General features: G+C 42.7%; 3 protein-coding genes across 4 annotated transcripts in view; all 3 read left to right on the forward strand.

Moving 5' to 3' along the window:
• RNPC3 (RNA binding region (RNP1, RRM) containing 3) overlaps positions 1-1,510 on the forward strand; it is a gene marked incomplete at its 5' end in the record, with an annotated part of 16,364 nt that extends 14,854 nt beyond the window's left edge. Inside the window, one exon of one of the 2 annotated variants that reach the window (XM_082313068.1) lies at positions 1,353-1,510. Of the gene's footprint in view, positions 1-430; positions 565-1,352 lie in introns of those variants that run through there. The other variant, XM_082313067.1, reaches the window with a different exon arrangement.
• Positions 1,352-17,227, forward strand: LOC309591142 (pancreatic alpha-amylase-like). Its single transcript, XM_082313069.1, has 11 exons — positions 1,352-1,430; positions 9,316-9,531; positions 11,096-11,242; positions 11,536-11,733; positions 13,059-13,289; positions 14,208-14,341; positions 14,432-14,554; positions 14,668-14,767; positions 14,982-15,103; positions 15,213-15,338; positions 16,520-17,227. The coding sequence occupies exons 2-11, from the start codon at positions 9,364-9,366 to the stop codon at positions 16,707-16,709; spliced, it is 1,539 nt and encodes a 512-aa protein (XP_082169195.1). The 5' UTR covers positions 1,352-1,430; positions 9,316-9,363; the 3' UTR covers positions 16,710-17,227.
• LOC309591143 (pancreatic alpha-amylase) lies at positions 15,127-25,722 on the forward strand (the record flags this gene model as incomplete). Its single annotated transcript, XM_082313070.1, has 10 exons — positions 15,127-15,338; positions 21,865-22,080; positions 22,678-22,824; positions 23,031-23,228; positions 23,957-24,187; positions 24,588-24,721; positions 24,812-24,934; positions 25,048-25,147; positions 25,362-25,483; positions 25,593-25,722. The coding sequence occupies exons 2-10, from the start codon at positions 21,913-21,915 to the stop codon at positions 25,720-25,722; spliced, it is 1,353 nt and encodes a 450-aa protein (XP_082169196.1). The 5' UTR covers positions 15,127-15,338; positions 21,865-21,912.
• Positions 25,723-27,613: the final 1,891 nt, after the last annotated feature.

The raw sequence follows: 27,613 nt of genomic DNA on the forward strand, positions 1-27,613 counted from the left end.
TGACTATTTTTTCTGTAGCTAAAATACAGCTTTTTGGGAGAAAGGTTATGTAGAAGAAACTGATGTTGAGAGGTCTCCAGCTTCTTCATAGGGAAGAAGTGACTTGAAAGCCTGCATTGAATGGAAACATGGTTGGGTTTTGGACCTGATGGAAAAAGTGAGTCTGTAAAATGGCAAAGACTTGAACGAGAATTAATGAGACACAAAAATCTGTTGTTGTCCTGGTAGTTCAAGTTATCAAAAGATGTATTTAGTTTTGAATATGGAGTTTAGTATTGGTGGACTCATCAGCCCTCATTAAATCTCATAAGGGGTCAAAACTGTAATTTATCAGAGAGGCGTATTTGCTTTTGATAGGTAGCATAAAGTTATATGTATGCAATACTGAGAATCAAGTAAAATTAAACCACATTCTGCTGTTCTTCTTTAGAAACATTCCTGCGTAAATACTGCAGTAATACTGTCATGCAGAGTGTATCCTTTCTTGTTGTATCCTTTTTTTGTGCAATGTTTCCCGTAGCACTCAACTACATTTAAGTTTTCGTATAGAGTAGGTGTGGGGAGGAGTTTACGTGTGTTAGAGCTTGAACTAATTCGGGAATTTTAAAAGCAAAGGGCACTTTTTCAGGGGGAAAAAAAAAAAAAAAAGAGTTGTCTGTGTTGCGTGAATAGACACAATGAAGGTTCCTAGTCTTAAAAGGTGGCCTCCACCTTCTTCCTCAAAGGTCATATAACTTGCTAATTTGTGGTCCAATTCCTTAGCTCGCATGAGCTAGAAGTGTTCCACTGACGTGCGTGGAGCTGTGCTGAGCGCACACCGAGGATATCTTCTTGTTTTTCTTTAAATAAATATAGTAATAATAATATGTTGGTTAAAATATGTTGCAGAGCAATTCTTAATAATATTAAAGGGTTGACCAGTATTTTAGATGATTACTGTTGTCCTGGTATGTGAGAAACAATCTGTAGGTGACTGTTTGTTGTCCTTACTTTTTCTTTTTTGAGTAGAGAAGAAAATCCAACAATATCTCGCAATGAAGTATTTGGAATTGAACTATTAATCACTGCTACCTTTTTGTTGGGTTGGTTTTTTTTTAGATTGTTCTCTGCACTGAGGTAGTGTTGTTGCCAGTGTCTTATATTTTCCTTGTGGGTTTCATATTACGTTAATGTTTAACTTACTGTAATATAAAGTTAATACAGCCTGTATCTATTGTCAGATTTTTTTTTTTTTCCAGACATTCAGCACTTTTCTAAATACTAAGCATCTTTCAATTTAGTTGCCAAAAGAAAGCGTAACACTACTATTTTCTGGTTGTTCTTACTTTTAACATGCCTTTGTGATGTTCCAGGTCCCTTTTGTGTTCCATCTCTTTCAAGTATTATCAAGCTGAGGGAAGAAGCAGTGTAATCATCGGGACTCTTGAACTGTGCGTAGTAGCATTTCTAAAGTATTTAAGGCAGAGTATAAATTTTCTCATCTTAAAGATTCCAGATATCTTTAAACTGTCACGAGACTTACATGATAAATGTATGTTAGTTCGCTTGTGAAATCTCTAATAAATTATTTCCTTTCTCTTCTTTTTGCCTTATTCTCTTCATTTTGACTTTTGTTTTGTTGTGGGGTTTGGGAGTGGGAAGGAGGAGGAAGGCAGTGAATTCTTTCCTTCTTGAGTGTGATGTTTAGCTGTTAGTGTTTCAGGGTAAAAAGATAAGAAAATCTAAGGATAATCGCATTTTAGTGTAAATCTTTTTCTTATCTTGGGGACTAAGCAGGTCTAGTGCACGAATTGCACTGTGAAATTGGGCACTGTTTTTTCCTCAGTAATTAACTTTCATTGTTCATCCACATCTTGAAAAATATCGCTAGTGAGACTAAAGTCATTAAAACAAGAGTAGCAGTTAAGACAGTGTTAAACCAGCGTAGGTGTGATCCTTGCCCTGTTGAACTGTGTTTAATAAAAAACAACGCTGTGGAGATCACACAGTAAGATTTGTTACATACTAGGAAGATTAGTGTAACTTTCTAAAACCACGTGGGAAACATTGCAATGACATTTACTCGGCAAGAGGGTCCAATGGATTTAAGGAGAAACTTATTCCATAAGATACTAATTCATAGTTGATGGTGTGGTAACGGGCTCTTGTTTTGTTATCATTCCAGCTGCAAACAGCCTAAATCACTAGTATTGATTGCTGGATAAGTGTATCTTTGCTGTTTTTTCAATATGAACTGGCTTAGCAGATTACTTTAAAATGCTTTTACTGGAATTCTTCTTAGCTTATTTGGTGTGTTCCCATGTGGAATGTGTAGTTGTTCGTTAGTTTGTCTTATCTGTATTTGGAGTAGTAGGCCAGGAAAAATACACTGAGAGAGGATGTTTTATGAGAACTTCTGAAGGGTTTATGACGCTTAGAAGAGAGAAAAAAGTGGCTTAAAAAAAAAAAAATTTTGACTGTTCTGTTGCTATTCCATTATGAATAAAGCTCAAGCTGTGTTCTTGATGGGGTTGTATTATTAAAGAAAAAATAAAACTTATTCCCTACTATCCTATACTGATAATCTATCAAGGAAACTTCTGCAATCACCAGTTGAGAGAACTTTTTTTAAGGTCAGAAGGCAAAGCTTTCATTCCCTTAAAACAACTGGGTTTTTTGTATACCTGTTTCTGCTGTTTTTTTTTTTTGTTTGTTTGTTTGTTTGGTTTTCTCCCTTTCCCTTGGAATGTCTGTTCTGTTTGATCTGATATTTCAGGTCAAACAACTTTTTTTTTTTTTTTTTTTTTTAAACAAGTCATTAGGGCTGGTTTCTGAGATTGCACATAAGCAGTGAATGCTGGCTTATTTTACAATTTTTCTTCATTGGCTAATGGCATATAGACACAGCAACATTTCTTACTTAATTAAACTTTTGAATATACTCATCACTATAATTTTCAAGGTGAGGCTGACTCAGATAATCTAACAATCATGAATTTTACTATAGTGCTCTTGTATAAATTGACTCCTTGATACAGCAAAGATTTTGTGATAGCAGAAGCTAAATTAGATTTATTTTCTATATATAAATGTGAGTTGTGTGCCTTGTCAGAATTTTCTTTGAAAGCCAAATTCAGAAGGTCATTTTAATATGCTTTTAATTCTAAGGAGACAGATTTTAAAAAAGCATGCACATTTCTCCAGTGTCCTCAGTGTGAGTTTGATATATAAGGATCATTTTCAGTTCCAGTCTTTTGGGTGTTTTTTTTTTTTTTTTCCCCTCAAAAACTTTGAATTTTAGGGACTTCACTATATGGTAGTGAAATTTTGGTTTTGAGAAGGTAAAAATAATAATATTATCTGCAAAGTGGAGTTAATGTGCATTCAGAAATGAACAGTTTCTAGCTAAATTATCCTTATAACAACAGTAACTTGGAAAATTCACTAAGTCATTTCACATGATATGTAGTTTGCATCTCTCTCTTCCCTTCACATCTTTGGAAGTTGACAGCTAAGAGAGGACCTAATGTCAAACAGAATCACTTTTCATTTAGTATTTTCTAGGACATTTCCAACTGCTTCCAGTTTTTCCTTAAATGTATCTTCCTACTTGATCGAAGACTGAAGAGAACACATTTGCCACTGTAAATATATTGGTTTCCTTAAGTAGCTTATGTTGGAGCTGCTCCTGTTGTAGGACAAAACATTTGAGGCCTGTGACACCTGCCTGAGTCTTTTACTCCAGCCTAGCAAGCAGCTTCTGGCATGAGATCCTTTTATGTTACATACAGACAAATATTTACTCTAGTTGGGGTTTTGATTGTTCCTGGAGAAAAGAAACATTATTCTGATAATGACAGGCTCCATTTGCTAGTTCGTATGGCACAGCCACTGTGTAGCAACATTAAAGTAGAAAACAGTAGTTACTCCACTGTAGCCTTCAAATATCATAGAATCATTTATGTTGGAAAAGACCTTTAAGATCATCAAGTCCAACCCTTAAGCTAGCACTGCCAACTCCACCACTAAACCATGTCCCTAAGCACCACAGCTGCCCGTCTTTTAAATACCTCCAGGGATGGGGACTCAGCCACTTCCCTGGGCAGCCTCTTCCAGGGCCTGACTACCCTTTCAGGGAAGAAGTTTTTCCTAATATCTAACCTAAACCTCCCCTGGCGCATCTTGAGGCCGTTTGCTCTTGTACTATCACTTGTTACTAGGGAGAAGAGACCGACCCCCACCTGGCTACCACCTCCTTTCAGGTAGTTGCAGAGAGCACTAAGGTCTCCCCTCAGCCTCCTCTTCTCCAGACTAAGCCCTAGTTCCCTCAGCCGCTCCTCGTAAAACTTGTGCTCTAGGCTCTTCACCAACTTTGTTGCCCTTCTTTGGACATGTTCCAGCACCTCGATGTCCTTCTTGTAGTGAGGGGCCCAAAACTGAACCCAGGATTCGAGGTGTGGCCTCACCAGTGCTGAGTACATGGGCACTATCACCTCCCTGGTCCTGCTGGCCACACTATTCCTGATACAAGCCAGGATGCCATTGGCCTTCTTGGCCACCTGGGCACACTGCTGGCTCATGTTCAGGTGGCTGTCGACCAGCACCCCCAGGTCCTTTTCTGCCAGGCAGCTCTCCAGCCACTCCTCCCCAAGCCTGTAGCATTGCATGGGGTTGTTGTGACCCAAGTGCAGGACCTGGCACTGAGCCTTGTTGAACCTCATACAATTGGCCTCAGCCCATCGATCCAGCCTGTCCAGGTCCCTCTGTAGGGCCTTCCTACCCTCCAGCAGATCAACACTTGTACTCAACTTGGTGTCATCTGCAAATTTACTGAGGGAGCACTCAATCCCCTCATCCAGATCATTGATAAAGATATTAAACAGAACTGGCCCCAGTACCGAGCCCTGGGGAACACCACTTGGGACCGGCTGCCAACTGGATTGAACTCCATTCACCACAACTTTTTGGGCTCAGCCATCCAGCCAGGTTTTACCCATAGAAGCATATGCCTGTCCAAGCCATGAGCAGCCAGTTTCTTCAGGAGAATGCTGTGGGAAACTGTGTCAAAGGCCTTACTCAAGTCCAGGTAGACAACATCCACATCTTTTCCTTCATCCACTAAGCGGGTCACCTTGTCATAGGAGGAGATCAGGTTAGTCAAGCAGGACCTGCCTTTCATAAACCCACGCTGGCTGCACCTGATCACCTGGTTGTCCCATACGTGCCACCTGGTGGCACTCAGGATGATCTGCTCCATAACCTTCCCCAGCACCGAGGTCAGGCTGACAGGCCTGTAGTTCCCCAGATCCTCAGTCCGGCTCTTCTGGTAGATGGGCTAACCTCCAGTCAACTGGCACCTCCCTGGCTGGCCAGGACTGCTGATAAAGGATTGAAAGTGTCTTGGTGAGCACCTCCGCCAGCTCCCTCAGTACCCTTGGGTGGATCCCATCCAGCCCCATAGACTTGTGAGAGTCTAAGTGGTGTAGCCGGTCGCTGACCATTTCCCCTTGGATTATGGGGGCTTCATTCTGCTCCCCATCCCTGTCTTCCAGCTCAGGGGGCTGGATACCCTGAGAACATCTGGTCTGACTATTAAAGACTGAGGCAAAGAAGGCTTTAAGTACCTCAGCCTTTTCCTTGTCCTCTGTCACTATGTTTCCCCCCACATCCAAGAAAGGATGGAGATTCTCCTTAGCTCTCCTTTTGTTGCTAATGTATTTATAGAAGCATTTTTTATTGTCTTGTACAGCAGTAGCCAGATTAAGTTCCAGCTGGGCTTTGGCCCTTCTAATCCTCTCCCTGCATAACCTCACAACATCCTTGTAGTCTTCTGAGTTGCCTGCCCCTTCTTCCAAAGGCTGTAAACTCTCCTTTTAGTCCTGAGTTCCAGCCAAAGCTCTCTGTTCAGCCAGGCCGGCCTTCTTGCCTGCCGGCTCGTCTTTTGGTACCTGGGGACAGTCTGCTCCTGCACCTGTAAGATGTCCTTCCTGAAGAATGTCCAGCCTTCCTGGACTCCTTTGCCCTTCAGGACTGCCTCCCAAGGGACTCTGTCAACCAGGCTCCTAAGCAGGCCAAAGTCTGCCCTCTGAAAGACCAAGGTGGCAGTTCTGCTGACCCTGCTCCTTATTTCTCCCAGAATCGAAAACTCTATCATTTCATGATCACTATGCCCAGGATGGCCTCCAACCATCACATCACCACCAGGCCTTCTCTGTTCACGAACAAGAGGTCCAGCGGGTGCCTTCCCTAGCTGGCTCCCTCACCAGCTGTGTCAGGCAGTTCTCTTCCACTCACTCCAGGAACCTCCTAGATTGTTTCCTCTTTGCTGTATTGTATTTCCAGCAGTCACCTGGTACGTTGAAGTCCACCACAAGAACAAGGGCTAGCGATCGTGAGACTTCTCCCAGCTGCTTATGTGGAACCCTTCCCTGTGCTACTGCACTTTTTAGTCTGTATCTGGATGGAGGCACGTTACAAAGCTTTGTGACTCTGTTGCACATAAAAAGGTATATAACAGAGGAAACATGCAATACAGCCCAACACCCACGAGAACTTAGAAGTACAGGACCAAGCTATTAAAATATTGCATAAAAGGCCAACTAAGTTTTCAAAGCAGTGAAGCAGGGTAACAGCAAGGTGGCGCTATACTCAAAGACAAAAATACTTTATTTAAAAAAAAGTGAGGTAAGTGCATCTGCATATATGCAGAGAGATTTCCTTTCTCAAATCTCGCGAACAAATACATTCCAGGCTGTAGTTTTATCTTGAATCAACATAATCACGTATAACACAAAGCTTTTAGATAAACCGGTTTATTTTACCGTGTAACAGTTATTCGCTGGCAGGCCTGGCGCGGGGCTGGACCTTGCTTCCCCAGGCGGCAGCGGCGCGGGGCCCCGCGGCCCCGCTCCCCTCCGCCCCGCCCCGCCCCGGCGGAAAGGGCGGGGCCCCGTCGCTGCCGCGCCGGCGGCGCTCGGCGGACGGGGTGATGCTGCGGGAGTCCGCCGGAAGTGACGCAGGCCTGCCCCGAAATGTGCGTATGGCGGTGCGCTGCTGGCTGTGGGTACGGTTACTGCCCGGAGGCGCCGCGGGGCCCCGGCAGGGCCGGCGGTCGGGTGAGGTGCTCCCGGCGAGGGCTGCGTGAGCTGCGTCCCCAGAGGAGGTGCCGAAGCGGAGCTGCTTCCTCCCTATGGAGCAGGCAGCTGCTGAGGGAGGCTCTGTGGGAGGCACTGGAAGTTCGCATGGAGACTGCGTTCCTCTCTCAGTCTTTAACGTCCGAAGCTTCAGCAGGCCTGCGTCAAACCTCTCGCAAATTTAAATATTGTAGTGTTTTGGAGATAGCAGCTGAGTTTGGTACCTCAGACTTTAACCCAGCAGAAGACAAGCTGACCTGAGTTCTCAGGTTGTCCAAGGCAGCAATAGCATTCTTCAGAAACGATTCTCTCCCGTCTTCTTTGAATTACAATCAGTTGTGTTCTCTTTTCTTCCATAGACAAATATAGGCCTCTCCTTTTTTTCCAAGTTTCAAAAGGATTTTGAAGCTAGAGCCTTCAGAGTGCGTTGGGGATTTCAACATCTCCATTCTCTTAGTATTGCTTGTACTGAAGCCAGAGCAGCTGTAAACCTATTTCAAAGAAATGAAAATCTGTGTTGAGTCTTCTCTCCAAGCACTAGGCCTTGGAGCTGGTTGGGCCAAAATATGTTAATTCTTACTGCTTTGTGTGCTTACTGCTGTACATAAAAATTGCCAATCCGATAAATGGCTTCTCTCATCAGAGAAGATCGAACTTTTCTTAGCTCATTTTCTGTTAATGCATACTCTTCCTATCAGGGCAAATAAGCATTCTTTCATGAAAATGGAAGCACACAGAACAACTGCTTACAGCTGAAATTTATCTGTATACTCTACTGAAAAGCTACCAGTAAATAAGTTCATTAAAATTGTTTTGTTCACAAGCAGAAAAACAAGCTAAATTTATCAAATGATTCATTCGAAATAACTCTGGCTGCCTGTGAAGTACAGTGACAGCTGATAGCAACAGGCTCTGGAAGGCAGGTTCTACACTTTATAAACTGGCATATTTTGTGCTTGAATTTGCTCTAAAGAGTGCAGCTCCACTGACTCTGAAATATGGATCGTCCTTTCTCTGAAATAAAAATGAGAGAGGGAGGGTTGTTTTGTAGAAATCATGTAAGATTTTATATAAACTTTTTTTTTTTGTTATCTGTATCATAGCAGGTTGGAGTTTTTAGCTATGCACTCCTAAATGTGTATTAAATCAGGAAAGGGTGCAGGTTTCTTTCATGTAGCAAACCTGAAGGCCCATGTGTTCATGTTTAAACTTTCCCTGAAGTGCTGTGACAGCAGCCAGGGATCTCCTTATTACCTCTTTGCCCTGTGTTGTTTATGTGTTACGATAGCTTTTTACAAAGGCTAGATACTTAGAAGAAAGTAACAAGATTCTGTGTTTTGTTATTTAAGGGAAGTAATAGTTCAGCCTTTTGTTTGCAGAAGATCTCCTTGTAGGACTGCTTTGTATCGCAGACTCTAAATCAACTTCTAAACATGAAGAGTGAAAAATGAGATCCTAAATAGTGTAATGTAAACCTTGATAGTTGTTTAACTTCTGGTTTGTTATAAATTGTGTAGTTGTTTAGATGAGAAAAAGGTGAGGCAGTTTTAATAGGCTTGTCATCTTTGTTCATATATAAGTAAATACGTATACAATACGAATGGGAAAGTATAATTCCTAGCCTAGCTTATCAGAAGGTAATGCAGCTGGTTTTCCTCCTTTGGAATGCTCCTTCAGTGCCTTTGCAGAACTCTGTACCTAGTCATGATATATGCCATGCGTGTCACGAATGACAGACTCACATATGTTAGACCTCCAAAATACCTGGGGTTTTGTGGCAACTCAGGATAAGAAACGTGCTGCTTCTCCAAGGCCCTGTCTAAATATGCACAAGTCATAGTAACACAGATTGAAAAAAAGATGCCTCTCGAGGGTAAATAGGAATGTAAAGTATTATACATGAAAATGAGAAATTAAATGTCCATTTCATTCTATATAAGTACTCCTTTGCCTTTTGGGGTTGTTTTTGGCTTTGTACTAATAAAAACACAACTTTTGGACACTAGAGACAGCCTGTATTAGACAATGGCTGAATTTTAACTTCAGAAAAACAAAGTTACCGTTAGTATGGGGGGGTTGATATAGCTTAGAACCCAATTCTCAAACAAAATGATGATCAAATAAAGTTAAATAAATATGATGCCAGAGATGGGCATTTACTTTTAAATGTGTATTTTGTAATGTGTACTTTACCCTCTTGCAGGAACATAAATAGGCAGTAAGAAGAGAGCGACTGATCACAGAGCACAGGATGGGTATCTGTTTTCTTCTGTTAATTGTAGGGTTTTGCTGGGCGCAGCACAACCCCAGTACTCTCTCTGGGAGGACGTCTATTGTACATCTCTTTGAATGGCGCTGGGCGGATATTGCTCTTGAGTGTGAACGCTATTTAGCTCCTAATGGATTTGGAGGAGTTCAGGTACGTCTGTTCCTATCAGTAGGTAGTAAAATTGCTACATAGATGATAATCTGTTTTTCAGAGAAAATGTTCAATTCACCAAAGGACAGGTACTGAGAAAGAAAAATAGAAATTGGTAATGGAAGTAGTAAATGCTGACAAATATATTCTTCAGCCATCATCATGTAAGCGTGAATTTATTTCATCGCTCCAAAGTGCATGTTTTGCGCTCCGTGCTATTACATTTAGATGAATTAGAATTGCATATCACTGGCTAAATCTTTTTTTTACTGCTGTGAAGAGTAACCTACGTTTATCTGCTTGATATTATTTAAGTCAAGGGAAGCTGTTAAGAGCTAGGTAAACATAAAGTGAAACTATGACTGAAAAAAAGGTCTCCCAAAGAGAATACCGAAGCGCTAAAGGTTTTAAATAAATAGATATAAAAGGCTGCTAATTGTGTTCACCCAAACTGGCAAGTTTCTCTCTGTAAAACCTAGTGTCGGAGTAAGCCGTTAAGAGACCGTTCTTTGCAGGAACCTGGGGTGAGCAGGCAGAAATGAACTGAACACAGGTTCTGGTGGAGGTGTGTCGATGTGAATCTGTTTCGTCTGAACAACAGACACTGTTCCTGTGGAACCAGTAGTGTCAGATGGGTGGGGTGGTACGGCTGGAGAGCAGTCACCTATTAAACTATTTCAGTTTGTTTGTCAGATTGCTCAGGAAAAATCGGTGAGAGAAGTCTGCCTGTCTGTCTCTTGCAGCCCAGGAGTTTGCAAGTTGGCCTGAGTGAGAACTTTCCCATAATTTTCAAATAAGACATATTTTCTCTGCAACCTTCTTTGCAGGCACAGAGGCCTGATTAATTTTAAACTGATTTCTCAGACGTTGGTTTGGATGTCTTTTTAATCCACGCTTTGACAGGGTCGCAGAAAGAAAGTTTGTTGAGATGATTTGCTGAGCTGGTCAAAAAGGTGTGGCAGCTAAGCAGGCTGCAGCCTAGGGGTCTTTGTGAGAAATGGTGGGATTGGGCAGTTATGCCCAGAGACTTGGAGGTAGCAGCTAAAGCTTGTGGCCTCAAAAGTATCCTGGAAAGAGTCTATGAAAGGAAGAGGTATAGCTTATCTGGAAACTGTGACAAGTCTCATGTCGAGAATGCTTTTATCCAAAACGTTACAAAAATAGGGAGTCGGATCAATTTTAAGGGCAGGATGTTACGTCAGTTGTTCTGCAGTCAGTTTCTTCCTGATTCTGGGCTATCTCTGCTGACCTAGTCCTTCAGATTTCAGACCCTTCTTTTGATCTTTGAGGCCTGCATTTGCAAAGATAATTAGGACACTATGTCCATGGACATAATTTTTATAGTATGTTTCTACCTGCTGAAGGTCCAGGCCCAAGTCTTTTATTTCCAGCCTGCTATAGTGTAAGCAGAGGATAGTGAGGATCTAAGTGGGTTAGGTATTGTGAGCATCTTCCATTAAAGGGACCCAATTTTCTGGTTTTATGTTCTTTCTCTAACAATACTGAGCAAACAAATAAACCATTATCAGTATCCTGTTACCAAGAGACACCATCTTATTCACAGATTTCACCTCCAAATGAAAATGTTATCATTACTGACCCCTGGCAACCATGGTGGGAAAGATACCAGCCCGTCAGCTACAAGCTGTGCACACGATCTGGAAATGAAACTGAATTTAGAGACATGGTGACCAGGTGCAACAATGTTGGAGTAAGTGCTTTGAAGACCTTCTGGTGTTAACAACGCAAGGATATAGACAACTGGTAATTTAGAAGGGAAGACGTGGTAGCACTGGAGTGAAGATGGGGGTTTTTTCTGCCTATCATCTGTTGAGTTGCATGTTGTATCAGCATTGCTATATGTTAATAAAAGAGGAATATTTTAAATAATCGCAAGCAAGCAGAAATAGGGGGATAGGGCAGGAGGTAAGAGAGAGAGAATGTTAATTAGTGGTGCTGTGGGAAATAGCTTTCTCAAATTGAAATGTGAATACTATTCTCTAGGTACATATTTATGTGGATGCAGTAATCAACCATATGTGCGGAGCTAATGCTGGTGCTGGCGACCATGCTACTTGTGGAAGCTATTTCAATGCAAAGACTAAAGATTTTCCAGCTGTGCCATATTCTGGCTGGGACTTTAATGATGGTAAATGTAAATCTAGAAGTGGAGACATTGAGAATTATCATGATATATATCAGGTAAACCTAGAACTATAAATGTATTTTTCATGTACATCTGTTCCTGGGCTGTGGTTTCTTTGCTACTGTCAGACATTTTTTAAAAACAAAACAAAAACCCTCATGGAAAACCATCCAAATTGATAATAGAGGTTAGTGTTGCTATAACACCCACTTCTTAAAGGGATAGCTCTACTTCAGGCAATGGCTTAATTTCAGATTTAGACATATGTGCTTAGGTACTTTATAAAGACAGTTTTAAAGCTCATAAAGTCTATCTGAGGATTATCTTGGGGGGGGGTTTTGTGTTTTAAAAGAAGTAAGAGTTATTTTTTGCCCTTTATGGTAATTTGGAAATTTTCTTTGGTCTCAATTTCAGGAGAGAGAGATTAGGATTTCATAAAGAAAAACAGTAATGCTAAAATCTTGAGAATCAGCCTTCTGTTTAGAGATTTCTCTTCCTAGGAGTCTATCTGTTGCTCTTTATCAGATTACGAGGTCAGGACTTTAAAACTACCACAGAATGAAAACTTGTTCTATAAAGATAAATATGAATAAAGTCTTATGCCTTTCAAATGCATTCGATCTTTCCTGAATCTAAGTTGAGGGGAGAAGGGTTTTGGAGAAATGGCAGATGAAGGGGAGACTTTAAATGTCCCTGAATTCTTGAGCTGTTCTTTTTATAGCCAATTCTTTAGTACAGTTTGCAACATAGGCTGATGCACCTTGCTCTCTCCAGGCAGATGTGCATAGCCATGGAAATGCATCATAAGAATTATTAAAAAAAAGCATTTCAGTATATTCAGTGTATGTTTACAGTATTCTTTTGATGAAAATCGATGCCCATCATTTTGTATTTACAGGAAACAGGCAAAAAGGGGACAGAAAACAAGAGTTTAATGTTTCATAAGGCTATAATAACTCAAGATTTTTAAAAGATTTAGAAATATAATTTCTAGAAATCTTTCCTACATCAGAGAAGAAATGAGTGCACTTGAAATAGTAATGAATCTGTTCCTTAATACACTGGAGTAAAAATAATTTATCATATTTTTACCCCATACTTGCATTAAAAAGCTGATTATATATTTAATGGTTTGACACTCTGTTATAATCCCTCAGCACCTACAGCTGTGTAAGCTGGGTGAGTGCAGACTTCTTAATGCTCATTCTGTGTAGATGACTGTACAAGATAACTGTCCAAGGCAAAGATATGCATTGTGAACAATGGCTAGTAAAGGTTTTATTTTGGCATTGTGATGTACATAACAAAATTCAAAATGTACATAGAACACTACATTTAGTTTATTAGGTGAAAAATGTTTCATTTCAGAATTTTTATATAGGTCCGAGACTGCCGCTTGGTTAGCCTTCTTGATCTGGCCCTGGAGAAGGACTATGTACGCTCAAAAGTTGCTGAATACATGAACTACCTCATTGATATTGGGGTAGCAGGCTTCCGGATTGATGCTGCCAAGCATATGTGGCCTGGGGATGTGAAGGCGATTTTAGACAAGCTGAGAGATCTAAATACTAAATGGTTTTCTGCAGGAACTAAGCCTTTCATTTACCAGGAGGTAATCTTTATTTTTTTTAACTGTACTTTACAAACATATTTCTTGCAGGCACAGTATAGACTCAGTCCCACACTGGAAGTGATACTTTCCTTGAGCTGGGCCTGGGCCTGGACCTGAGCAGCTTTCAGACTCAAGATCTATGGAAATCGTCATGAAGATTTAATAACCATAATTTACAAATATCTAATTTGCCCACAAATGGTCATTGACAGGCAAAATACCCAGTTGTTTTGAATCTTCTGGAACTAGGTAACCTGGAAATTTCACTGGAGATGAAATTTGCTGCATCGAAGTTAGTGTGAAAATTCTAGTGGTTTAAAAAAGACATTTCACTCCCTGAATTTTAAATTCTGGGTAATAAATTGCATCAGAAGATATAAGCGGTGATTACGGTCTGCAACTTTGTTTTCCAGTGGCGTAACCAGTGTTACTTGACATTCCCAATTTGTATTTTGCATTTGAATAACCAATCCTAACAAGACCCAAGAAGCAGGTAATTGTTGGTTTCAGTCAGCAGAAACTGAAGTTGTTAGACACGTTTTATTAAATCTGTATGTTGCCTGCAAGGCCTAGGGCAAATAGTGAAATGTTCTTTAGCTACACAGTGAAATGAGGTTGCCCATGTGCTGGAAGCAGAGGCATTGGTGACTAGACTAAATGTAAAGTTGGTACAGCGCAAGCCTTAATTATGCCGTAGTGATCAATCAGGCTAAGGAGATTTACGATGGAGATGGAAAACAAGTTCACAGCTAGGCCGAGGTAAAATGAAGAAAATAGCTCTAAATACCATTTTGCAAGTAAGCCAAATAATATACTTAGCTCAAGTAGTCCCTCTTCCTTAGAAGAATGTCTAGTGCAATGCCTTTTACTTGTTTGGTTTTTTAAGTAGAAAGGAATACTCTGTCTTTCCTCTGCCAGGTGATTGACTTGGGCGGAGAGCCAATCAAAGGCAGTGACTACTTTGGAAACGGGCGAGTGACAGAATTCAAATATGGTGCAAAACTGGGGACAGTGATCCGCAAGTGGAACGGAGAAAAGATGGCCTACTTAAAGTAAGGATGAAGATCCTGTGACTTTTTTGGGATGTGCTGGATGTGCCAGTTGGCAGGGTAGCTTCAAGTCGTCTTTGTGTTTTTGGCTAGGAACTGGGGAGAAGGGTGGGGCTTTGTGCCTTCCGACAGAGCCCTGGTCTTTGTGGACAATCACGACAACCAGCGGGGGCACGGGGCCGGTGGAGCTTCCATTCTGACCTTCTGGGACCCCAGGTAAGGGATTGCTCTTGTCTGGGTGACGCTTCTTCCTTTTGCTTGTTTGTCTGTCGGTTCCCTGGCATGGTTTCTCTTTCCACATCTCATTCCTTTTTTTGTCTACCGAACAGGCCTTACAAAATGGCAGTTGGTTTCATGCTTGCTCATCCGTATGGGTTCACACGTGTGATGTCGAGTTTTCGCTGGCCGAGATATTTTGTAGATGGACGGGTAAGCTTGTAATGCTGAAGAGCAAATCACGGTGAATAAGGATCCGAACAGGTCCAGAGAAGCAGTCCAGTGCATTTAAATTTGTTAAGAGATTTCTCTGTCCCGTGTTGGATCTAGCAGGTGCAAATTTGATGCTCCATCTAGCTTTTCTCTACAGATGATAGGTTCTCTGCATTTTCAGTAAGAAGTTTTAATCTTCTCTTTTCAATTACAGGATGTCAATGACTGGATGGGACCACCAAGTTACTCAGATGGATCAACAAAGCCCGTTACAATCAATGCAGACACTACCTGTGGCAACGACTGGGTTTGCGAACATCGCTGGCGTCAAATAAAGTAGGACGCTGTGGAGAAAAAATAAGTGAAAGGAGTTGCTTTTGCTTCATGTTCCTCGTGGCTTTAGAGCCCTTGCAGCCACAGTGACAGCCATTCCTTGCATTTTCAGGAACATGGTTATCTTCCGTAATGTGGTGGATGGTCAGCCTTTCTCCAACTGGTGGGACAATGGCAGCAATCAAGTAGCTTTTGGCCGTGGTAATAAAGGCTTCATCGTTTTCAATAATGATGACTGGTAAGTAAGAATGGAATAGATTATAATTCTTCTAGTTAGAAGAGAAAGCTTTTAAGGTGTTGCGAGCTCCAACAGAACTTTGTAACAAATGCTTCCTCTGTCTCAGTTGTTCCCTGCTTAAACTTAAGCTTCTTCAGTCTACCAGGAGCACTCTTCACTGTCCAGGGTTAGGCCTTGTGCTGTGCTATTGCTGTTTCCCAGTTCCTGGAGTTGGCTGTACCAATGAAGAGCATGGTCAGCCAGCAGCATCTGAACTTATAGAAATGAGGGAACTTGGCGACTAGGGGATCTAGTCTAAAAGTGGCAGTTTTAAAAACTGTGTTGCAGTCTTGTAAGCAAGATTGAGGTGATTTAGGAGACTGGGAGTGTGTCAGGGCTGTAATAATGAGAAGTAGGTTGGGGTGATGAGCAATTTGAAGGATGTAGTGTTTGAGTTCTGAGTAACTTTGTCTTCCAGCCTACTGTGCTCTCCTTCACAACAGTTCCTTTTGGACATCCTGCAAAGACTTGAGAGGAGTTTTATTAGGGCTGACAGGTTTTTAGGCTCTTTTGGTATGTTCTTCTAGGGTACTGTGATGTCAGGAATACAATATCTGTGTGGAATCTGGCATTTCTCAAGTACCTTTAAGCTCCTGAAAAAATAGGTTACTAGCAGAGACATTTCTGAGAACTTGTAATGGGATGGTCTGAAAAAGCTAACTGGGTTTGGTAGAAAAAAATGAAAATTGCACTAGAGAGCAATTTGAAGTTCTGGAGTTCAAGTCCTAAAGTTCCTGGAGAATGAGAACACCCAAGCTTCCTGTCATTGCTGGTGAATACTTAAATACTACTATATTAATTTATTTACGTAATTATTTTTCTTCATTGTAAAGGAGCGTAATTCTGTGTGATTAGAACCAAATTCCTTTAAGTGCCCATAAAGTAAAAGAGCTCACATGAAAAATTATTATAACTAGTGTGTGTTGACCAGCCTTATGATGCCTGAGCACAGCATGAACCTTTGGTGGTTTTCTAGGCTCCTCGCTTGGTAGTCCTAGAGTATTGTCATTTTGTGGGAGAATAGATTCTGGAGGGTCCAGAAGAACTCCAGAATTACCTAGCAGCTTAGAAGGCCTCTAACATGAGTTGCAAAGCATTTGAGAGTCCAAATAATCCTTATCGCATTTCAATATTTTCCAAAGGTCTTTGAATGTAGCTCTGCAGACTGGTCTGCCTCCTGGCACTTACTGCGATGTCATTTCTGGGCAAAAGAAAGGTGACTACTGTACCGCGGTTGAAGTTCATGTTGCTGCTGATGGCATGGCTAATTTCCTGATTAGTAATGAGAATGAAGACCCATTCATTGCAATTCATGTTGACGCTAAATTGTAACGAGATCTGTTGTGCACGTGTTGATTGTTCTCTTCTGTATTTTTGCTAATGGCATACAAGGTGGTCTGATTCTCTTGGCTGTCCAGCACCAAATGAACCGTGGTAGAGCAAAGTGTATTAGCTTATATTAATGAAATACTGAGTAGCTGCTATATAGGGACAAGAGCTAGTGGTGCTAGTGTAGATCTGGAAGAGGCAGTATACGCCTGTTTGCCTTTGTAATTGCGCTTCATTCAGTTAAAGTACTAATAAAAAATGAAAGGAGAAAATTGAAATTACTTAATTTTAAATTGTGCTGCTCTGTGCATAAGTGGAAATGTCGTTCTCTTTATGGGGAAGCTGGAATTAACAGCATGTCCGAAAAGCAAAAGAAGACACCTTTGGGCTGAAACATGGTGCAATTCCAGTTAATGCCAAGTTATAACTCAGTTGAAAATGTGTTTCTTCCATTGGTCTGTATATTTACTGTTTCCCCCACATGTGATTCCCTGGTATTCGAGCATGAGTGATTCTCTGTAGTGAATAATAAATGGCAATCAAATTGAAAAGTGATGTTTTTTCCCTTAATGAGTTGGACTGTAACTTTATCACGTCATAACTAGTGGCAATGCAGCGGTGAGTTTTAAGGCAATCCAGCACTCCATTTCCCACATCACAGAAACACAGGAGAAAATAAAATCAATCAAACAAACAAACAAACAAACAAACCAAACCCAACACCTAAGTTAAAATGCAATGTTTCCAAGGCCGGTACATACACACACATCTGTATCCCAGAGCGGCCACATTGAGGGCAGTCACCTATGAGCGGTGCCCACGCACGCAGACAGTTTATCCGTTTCTAGTGACAAACCAAAGCCGGGGTCTGGGTCATCAGAGGAAGCTGGGCCGCACCAATCAATTATTCCAGCCTATGATACACCCAAGCGAGCGGGTTGCCTGGTTCACAGTCAGCTTGTGCCTGTACAAATCAAAACCACAGATCTTCCATCGTTAACGCCAGTGTCTTGCTGCAAACTAGCGTTCACGGTGGCTGTTCCAAAGGCGTCTGAGAAATGAGCTGTATAGCCAAGCATTGCTTAGACCTCGTGACAGAGGCTGAAGCACAGCATATTCTTGTCTCTGTGGTGCGTTAGGCTTGCTTATTCTGTAATAGCTCGGAGAATTACGCAGATGGAGCACCGACTTGGCGGCTTTCCCAATTTCATTGTCAGTCGTGAGAAAATGCCGAGGTAAATGTGAGAGTGCAGCCCTTGTGTTAAATCAGGATGTCTGCTTGGCCAAAAGTACTCGTTGCGACCCGTTCTGGAGGGGCAAATGGAAGAGGACCGCTCGGATTCAGTGTTTTTGAGGTCAAGGTGTACTTTTTAGGGCTGTTTCCCTTTTGCGATGGGAGAGAGAGCGGATGGGTGCTGGGGGCGGATATTGGCTGTGCGTGTGCCCGAGGGCTGAGGGTGCCTGGCAAGGCGGTGAGGGTGTGGGAGGAAGGGGCCAGGTAGCGTCCCTGGCCCAGAGGCTGGACCTGCCATCGGTCTCCCTTGCTCGCTGTGGCCAGCTCCGCCGTGCTGAGGGCAGGGGGCCTGCTGGCAGAACGCAGCCCCTGGATCTGCTCACTGGAGCGGTGTCAAAGGTTGGGAGACCCATGTGGCAGGAGGTTAGCAGCCATTGCAAACCTGTTGGCTACCCCAGGCTCAGGTCAGGGAGCCCTCCTGCCCCGTTGAACCAGACTAGCTCCACTTGTTTGTGCAAACTGGGGTGACAAAGGAATGGGTTCACATCCCTGTTATGCTAGAATGTCTCTGAAGTCAATTTTCAGGAAAGCTGGTTTAAAAGCATGATGTCTCATGTAATGCCTGATAGTGGCAGTATCCTGGCTGCTGAAAATTTACAATCAAGATGATGTATAGGTCTCTGCTGTGGAAACTGGCATAATTTCTTAGGTCCTACAGCTAAGATACCTTAATCTTTTCTTGTACTGGCTCTTTCTCTGCTTCTCTGAAACCACTGTTGGCCACCCTTCCTGGGATTTGCAGTGGACTTGCTATCGGAGGTACCACTGAAATTTGAGAACTGTTTCTTTCCTGAGAGGAGGACAATCTCAACTTTGTAGCATGTTATGATACTCACCTGTCTGGTGAGTAGCAATAAATGTAGACATGTTCTTTTTTTTAAAGATGATAATTCAAGTCTAATATTTCTGAGTATCTTTAAGACTGTCATCTCCCTTAGTCTTTTATGTTGTTTTTAATAACTTGTCTGGAAATGGTTAAATTCTGCGTTTAATACACAAGTACACTTAACTGCATTTTCATACCTTTCAAGCCATTTTTATGACAGAGCACAACAATATTGGTTATTCATTTGGTCAAGCTAAATAGCAGCGAGATAAATGATTGCATTGAGATTGCTCTGACTATATCAGAGTCCAGTACTTTCTGACCAGCTTCTTTTAGATATCCCACATGTGGAGGGTGTAATATTTAATGTCATATTTACTTATTTGAAGATAGTTGATGCTAGATACTTTTTCTGACTTAGCAGAGTGGTACAAAATATACTGCAATCACAATACAAATGTAAGTAAGTTACACTTAGCAAAATATAACAATTGCAATATGCAGTTCAATCACAATATCGACATGATCATCTCCATTACTGGTGTCTACAATATACTCACCAGCAGGATGCAGGGTGTCCCCAGTCACTGGAAAGGAATATGTGGGTTGAAACCAGCTAATGCCCGTTGCTATCTTCAAAAATCTTTTGTTCATTCTTTAGTTTTTATAATCTCTGTTGTGCTGAGCCATGTGTACACTCCTCCCCATGCTGGTCTGCCTAAACCAGGGAGACATTCACACTCTTTCAGTTAACTCAGGGATAAACAGTTATGCTACAAGCTGATGCACTCAACTGACATAGCTGTTTATCTAAAATAAAGGCCACCCTCCAGCCCTCTTTGTGTTGAGATAAAGTCAGCGTTCTTTGCAATACCTGTGGACAGTTACAGCCTGCATTATTCCCTGAGCTTCACGGGCAAGTCACTCTTGCCTGTCTCCTCTGAGCCTTCTTCCTTTGGAGGGCTTTATTGGTCTGTCACATGCTGGTAGGTCTTGAGTACGCATTGACACCACAGCAGTGTATTGGGAAAATGCTGCCGTTGCAGCATGGTATCGACTGTGTATTCGATTGACAGAGCTGTGCTGTGACCACATAGGGACATATAAAAGCAGGCCTGCTTTTTTAGGTTTGCAGTGTAAAAGCTTGCAAATAAAAGGGTCTAGTTTCGATGTCTAGAAGCCACATCCTCCAGTTCTTCACAACCAGGTTTCCAATGATACTGGGGGATCAAATGAATTAAAACACAGGATTTCAAAAGAAAGCCAAACCCCTCCAATGTCTTGTCTGCCCAAAGCTTCAACTCCTCTAAAATTCCCCTGGAAATCAGAACCAATTTGTTAGGCACCTGGCATTTTTACCGTACCAAAAGAGATGCTGTGTTTGAAACTGCACATTAAATACTTTCTACTTGGGGTTATACTTCAGAAAGACTCATAAATCGTCAGTGCTGGATGGCCACCTTCTCTCCTGCCCTCATGCATTTCCTCAGCATGCTAAAATACTGCAGCCTCTTCAGCTTGAGCTGCTGAGTAGCCTGTCACGTGAGGGCTCCCCGTCTCCTGGCCAGTGGGTTGGCCATCCATTGCATCGGGCTATCAAGGACGAGTTTTTACTCTCCTTGGCTGATAGCAGTGTGTTTCAGTGGAAAACGCATGTCACTCATTGGAAACTGAATGTTATGCAGTGACATGCCATCACATCAGTGGAACCCCACAGGGAATGGTGATGTAAAAATTAATGTCAGGCACATCTGGTTGCTCTCGGTAATACTGAGGAATGGGGGGGTTGGTGCTTACTGAATTGGTAGTCACGAGGTGCAGTCATCTCACTGGTTCCCTGCTGTTAGCGAGTAGGCAAGGTCAGTCACAGTAATTTACTATTTCATTGTTGTAGTGGAAAAAGAGACCTTGATAAGGTCTGTGATATGAAAATGAACAGGTGGGCAAATGAGACCTGCTTCTGTGTTTCGTCCTTGAAGACACATTCTGGGAAAGAGAAGGATGCATGTGACATATTCAATGGCATGGCTAGTTTCAGAAGGAACACACTAGAGGCAGTTCAGGTACAAAGCGCACTGCGGTTTCGTTTTGCTTGGAGTGGGTGTGCTCTTTTGTGGACTTCTTTTTTTTCTCACAGATATTCATCAAATATCAGGGATTTTCTGGTCTTCGTATTCTCTCAGAGTGTTGTTTTATCATTGGCATGACTCGAGCTTATTCATGGAGTGTTGTTGTTGAGACCTTGATCTTATAAGTCAGTTCCAAACGAAGACCTGAAAGTATGTCATGAGCAAAAATGAGAAGGTCGTTTTGAAGGAGGAAATTGTAGGAAAAGCCAGAAGGGGCTTGGTCAACAGCTCTGGCTTTCAAATTCAGTTTTATGTCAGGCAGCTAAAACTCATCTGCAGTGTCACTTTACATCTGATTTTGGGTTTCCTTCCTTGACTGAGATGAATCATTGGTCATTTAAAGTGAGATGAAACCTTGTGCAGAGTCTCTGTTGGAGAGGAAAACGCTTGCAGCTTTGATCACTTTCAGTCAGGTAGAGCAACAGTTGCTCTGCACGACTGTGTGAAGAAAACCAATAACAGTTCCTAGCAGGGACTGGGCAATGACGCTAGAAAAACTTCAGGCATGAAAAGGGGTCAGTTTCCAGTTACCGGTGTAATTCACCTGGCGAAGACCCACGACGTGTTGTGTGACACATCTGTTATTGACTGAGTGTGGCTGATCAGGTACCTTGGTTTGAGCTTGGACTAATCCTGGCAGCTAGATGCCTCTGAATGCTAGCAAATACATTCATCTTTGTTTACATGATTGGAAAGAGTACAATTCTGTATTTAGGTGCACTGCCCACACACTGATTGGTTTATGATAATTTATAATCATTGTGAAAAGGTATTTTATCTTCAGTTGTTGGGCAATCCAGGAAAAAACAAAACAGAAGAATGATATTGAGCTAGTTAGCTAAATAATAACTGATAGCATTGATCTGTGTGAATTTTGACAGCTGGAATAGGAACTTTGTCATCTTGCAGGAGTATAAATTGCCAGTGGAGAGACCGCAGCCTTATACTGAAGGCATCATGCAAGTCCTCCTCCTACTCGCAGCTGTAGGGTTTTGCTGGGCGCAGTACAACCCCAATACTCTCTCTGGGAGGACGTCTATTGTACATCTCTTTGAATGGCGCTGGGCGGATATTGCTCTTGAGTGTGAACGCTATTTAGCTCCTAATGGATTTGGAGGAGTTCAGGTAAGTTGTTTCCTGTGAGTAGGTAGGAAAGTGGTATTGTAGCATTTGATTAATAAATCAAAATGCCTGAATCGGAGACAGCCAGCTGCAAGTAACTTTGGTGATGGAAAGGGGAGGATGGAAGTAATAACTGCTGTTAGACACAACCCTAGATCCTGCAGGGCCAATGAATGATATTGTGTCTCTAGCAGATCAGTTACGAAGGGGCACACTTTCCTCTGAAACATTTCCCCTGCAAACCTGTTTTCCTCTTTACCTTGTTCTGAGGGAAATGCGTAAGCATGGCATTTTGGCTTTCCTAAGGATGTCACTATTCCAGGTAAAAATAATTCCTGTGGCTTCAGCCCTCCCATGTGCGTGTCCTTGAAAGCAGGCCCATGCTGGACATGGGCAGCCCAGAGGAACAAAAGAAAACTTCTTTCTTGCCAGTCTACAAGACAGGCATCTCACAGACCTAAGCTTATGCTGTGGGAGAGAGAGACTGGCTTGGGTGCCAGCCTGCCTCTGAAGGCAAAGGTGCTGAGCGCAGATTTTGCCTTTAAAACATTGAAATAAACCCAACTGATTTCTTATCAAAGTACATCATTTCATCTGCAGGTTTCACCTCCAAGTGAAAATATTGTCATTACTAACCCGAACAGACCCTGGTGGGAAAGATACCAGCCCATCAGCTACAAGCTCTGCACTCGGTCAGGAAACGAAAATGAATTCAGAGACATGGTGACCAGATGCAACAACGTTGGAGTAAGTGCCTTGAAAAGCTGTATCTGATACAGCAAGAAGTGCTGTTTCAGTTGAAGGAAGTTACTGCTGCTGTCCTCAAAGGAGGCATAAACTGAGAATAAACTGAAAGGGAAAAAAAGATCAAATTAATACGGATATGGTAAAGCTCTGGCTATTACTTCACCATCATTACAAAACATACTGAAATGCCCTTATGACTTTTCCAGGTTCATATTTACGTGGATGCTGTTGTCAACCACATGTGTGGGGCTGCGGGTGGTGCAGGCACCCATTCTACCTGTGGAAGCTATTTTAATGCTGGGAACAGGGATTTTCCAGCTGTGCCATACTCTGGCTGGGATTTCAATGATGGCAGATGTCGAACTGGAAGTGGAGAAATTGAAAATTATGGTGATATGTACCAGGTAACATTCTCTGGCAAAAGTTTGAAATCTTTTTCTTTTTTTTTTTTTTTCTTTTAACCTGTTGTGTAAACATTACAGTAAGGCAAAACTACAAAGGGAGTAGTTTCTCACAAAACTTGTGCTTAGTCACCTGACAAGTGAATGAAGTAGTGAACATAGGTACAGGAAATGTACTCGTGGTGCAAAATATTCTAAGTACTGAGAAATCAAGAACCCTCCCCACATGTTTTCCATGGGTGTGTGCAGGAGTTTGCTCCTGAAGTGATCCCAGTGTACTTGGCTCAGCCGGTGAGCTCTTTCTTACCGCTTGTAAACACAGCTGATCTTGATAAGGAGCCCCCTTGGAAAACTGACAGCAGTGCAAGGTGGTACCCTGGTTGAATGACTTACTCTTTTTTGTAGATGGAATGTGCAGCAGTTCTTTCTCAAGGTTATGGCTCTTCCTTTGGCCACTTTGCAACAATACACCATGCCGTTTCTCATCCTCAATTCTGACGACATCTGCGCAGGGAGGTGATATCCTTCACCAACTGTCCTAACTTGAGTAGTGAGCTATATAGTAAATTTATCTATGTCTTGGTGCAGACCTTGGCATAATTCTCTTCTATGCAAATTATATATCCAAACAGAATCATTTTATGGCTCAAAACATGCAAACTTTTCATTGAAAGGTTTTACAGGCAGACAGAGTGGCACCTCGAAACTTTATTTTTTTTTTCATTACACAGGTCCGAGACTGCCGCTTGGTTAGCCTTCTTGATCTGGCCCTGGAGAAGGACTATGTACGCTCAAAAGTTGCTGAGTACATGAACCATCTCATTGATATTGGTGTAGCAGGCTTCCGGATTGATGCTGCCAAGCATATGTGGCCTGGGGACATAAGAGCATTTCTGGACAAGCTGAAAAATCTAAATACTAAATGGTTTTCTGCAGGAACAAAACCTTTCATTTACCAGGAGGTAATCTCCATGTTTTTTCCTTTATGTTTGTCTTTGTCTTTGGTATCTCTTTTACCTTCCTCCTTCAGAGGAATTGCGGTAATACATCTTCATCCAGCTTTACCCCAGAAAGAGCTAGCCGTTTCTTTGGAGCAGCCCTGCAGAAATAAGTAGTTTTGCTTTTTAAAAATGGCTCCACAACAAATTGTCATTCAACTTTACCTTTTCTTTCTTCAATCATGTTTTTACATGTATGCATCATGTATTATACCGACTTTGGGTTGATCTACACAGCAGAAATAAACATACTTTAATATTTTCCCTCTCAGTGTAAAGCAAGAACTAATGTTCAGGACAGTACACTGCATTTTTTGTTTCTGGGAGATGTGAACAGATGCACAGTTTCTCCTTTGTCTGCCAGGTGATTGACTTGGGCGGAGAGCCGATCAAAGGCAGTGACTACTTTGGAAACGGGCGAGTGACAGAATTCAAATATGGTGCAAAACTGGGGACAGTGATCCGCAAGTGGAACGGAGAAAAGATGGCCTACTTAAAGTAAGGATGAAGATCCTGTGACTTTTTTGGGATGTGCTGGATGTGCCAGTTGGCAGGGTAGCTTCAAGTCGTCTTTGTGTTTTTGGCTAGGAACTGGGGAGAAGGGTGGGGCTTTGTGCCTTCCGACAGAGCCCTGGTCTTTGTGGACAATCACGACAACCAGCGGGGGCACGGGGCCGGTGGAGCTTCCATTCTGACCTTCTGGGACCCCAGGTAAGGGATTGCTCTTGTCTGGGTGACGCTTCTTCCTTTTGCTTGTTTGTCTGTCGGTTCCCTGGCACGGTTTCTCTTTCCACATCTCATTCCTTTTTTTGTCTACCGAACAGGCCTTACAAAATGGCAGTTGGTTTCATGCTTGCTCATCCGTATGGGTTCACACGTGTGATGTCGAGTTTTCGCTGGCCGAGATATTTTGTAGATGGACGGGTAAGCTTGTAATGCTGAAGAGCAAATCACGGTGAATAAGGATCCGAACAGGTCCAGAGAAGCAGTCCAGTGCATTTAAATTTGTTAAGAGATTTCTCTGTCCCGTGTTGGATCTAGCAGGTGCAAATTTGATGCTCCATCTAGCTTTTCTGTACAGATGATAGGTTCTCTGCATTTTCAGTAAGAAGTTTTAAACTTCTCTTTTCAATTACAGGATGTCAATGACTGGATGGGACCACCAAGTTACTCAGATGGATCAACAAAGCCCGTTACAATCAATGCAGACACTACCTGTGGCAACGACTGGGTTTGCGAACATCGCTGGCGTCAAATAAAGTAGGACGCTGTGGAGAAAAAATAAGTGAAAGGAGTTGCTTTTGCTTCATGTTCCTCGTGGCTTTAGAGCCCTTGCAGCCACAGTGACAGCCATTCCTTGCATTTTCAGGAACATGGTTATCTTCCGTAATGTGGTGGATGGTCAGCCTTTCTCCAACTGGTGGGACAATGGCAGCAATCAAGTAGCTTTTGGCCGTGGTAATAAAGGCTTCATCGTTTTCAATAATGATGACTGGTAAGTCAGTGGGAGAGACCGTGTCCCCAGAGAGAAATATAGCATCCCTCATCAGCAATACTGATGCGAAGGCGAGTGTCCGCTTCTCCTTACAAGAGCAGTCACTACAGCCTGAGCTAGAGTCATGCCCTTGCATGCCACATCTAGAGAGCCAAAACAGGAGTGTAGGGAGCGAAGCAGGGATAGGATCAGAAAGCTCACACTTTACATTGCCCTTCAAAGTAAGGGTGTAGCATCAGGTTCAAAAATCCTACACCCAGTTTGAAATGTCTGTTTTGAAAACAATGGATAAATAGCGTTCACTTATATTCACATAGGAATATGAACGTCAATTTGCAAACTGGACTGCCTGCTGGTACCTACTGTGATGTTATTTCTGGACAAAAGGAGGGCAATAAATGTACTGGAAAACAGGTGTACGTTTCTGGTGATGGAATGGCTAATTTCCAGATTAGTAACAATGCTGAAGATCCATTCGTTGCAATTCACGTTAATGCCAAGTTATAAATCTCCTTCTCTGTATGATCTGTGCATTGCTGTTTCCCCCACATGCAATTCCCTGGTATTTGAGCATGAGTGATTCTCTGTAGTGAATAATAAATGGCAATCAAATTGAAAAGTGATGTTTTTTCCCTTAATGAGTTGGACTGTAACTTTATCACGTCATAACTAGTGGCAATGCAGTGGTGAGTTTTAAGGCAATCCAGCACTCCATTTCCCACATCACAGAAACACAGGAGAAAATAAAATCAATCAAACAAACAAACAAACAAACAAACCAAACCCAACACCTAAGTTAAAATGCAATGTTTCCAAGGCCGGTACATACACACACATCTGTATCCCAGAGCGGCCACATTGAGGGCAGTCACCTATGAGCGGTGCCCACGCACGCAGACAGTTTATCCGTTTCTAGTGACAAACCAAAGCCGGGGTCTGGGTCATCAGAGGAAGCTGGGCCGCACCAATCAATTATTCCAGCCTATGATACACCCAAGCGAGCGGGTTGCCTGGTTCACAGTCAGCTTGTGCCTGTACAAATCAAAACCACAGATCTTCCATCGTTAACGCCAGTGTCTTGCTGCAAACTAGCATTCACGGTGGCTGTTCCAAAGGCGTCTGAGAAATGAGCTGTATAGCCAAGCATTGCTTAGACCTCGTGACAGAGGCTGAAGCACAGCATATTCTTGTCTCTGTGGTGCGTTAGGCTTGCTTATTCTGTAATAGCTCGGAGAATTACGCAGATGGAGCACCGACTTGGCGGCTTTCCCAATTTCATTGTCAGTCGTGAGAAAATGCCGAGGTAAATGTGAGAGTGCAGCCCTTGTGTTAAATCAGGATGTCTGCTTGGCCAAAAGTACTCGTTGCGACCCGTTCTGGAGGGGCAAATGGAAGAGGACCGCTCGGATTCAGTGTTTTTGAGGTCATGGTGTACTTTTTAGGGCTGTTTCCCTTTTGCGATGGGAGAGAGAGCGGACGGGTGCTGGGGGCGGATATTGGCTGTGCGTGTGCCCGAGGGCTGAGGGTGCCTGGCAAGGCGGTGAGGGTGTGGGAGGAAGGGGCCAGGTAGCGTCCCTGGCCCAGAGGCTGGACCTGCCATCGGTCTCCCTTGCTCGCTGTGGCCAGCTCCGCCGTGCTGAGGGCAGGGGGCCTGCTGGCAGAACGCAGCCCCTGGATCTGCTCACTGGAGCGGTGTCAAAGGTTGGGAGACCTATGTGGCAGGAGGTTAGCAGCCATTGCAAACCTGTTGGCTACCCCAGGCTCAGGTCAGGGAGCCCTCCTGCCCCGTTGAAATAGATTGGCACTGCCTGCTCTTTCTGGGTTACTGTACCGTTGTTTGTTTAAGCCATGTATTCTGCTCTAACCCTCAGAAACTATGATTCTATGCTAGCTGT

This window comes from Platalea leucorodia (assembly GCF_965183815.1).
Source record: "Platalea leucorodia genome assembly, chromosome: 5".
Classification (NCBI taxonomy): domain Eukaryota; kingdom Metazoa; phylum Chordata; class Aves; order Pelecaniformes; family Threskiornithidae; genus Platalea; species Platalea leucorodia.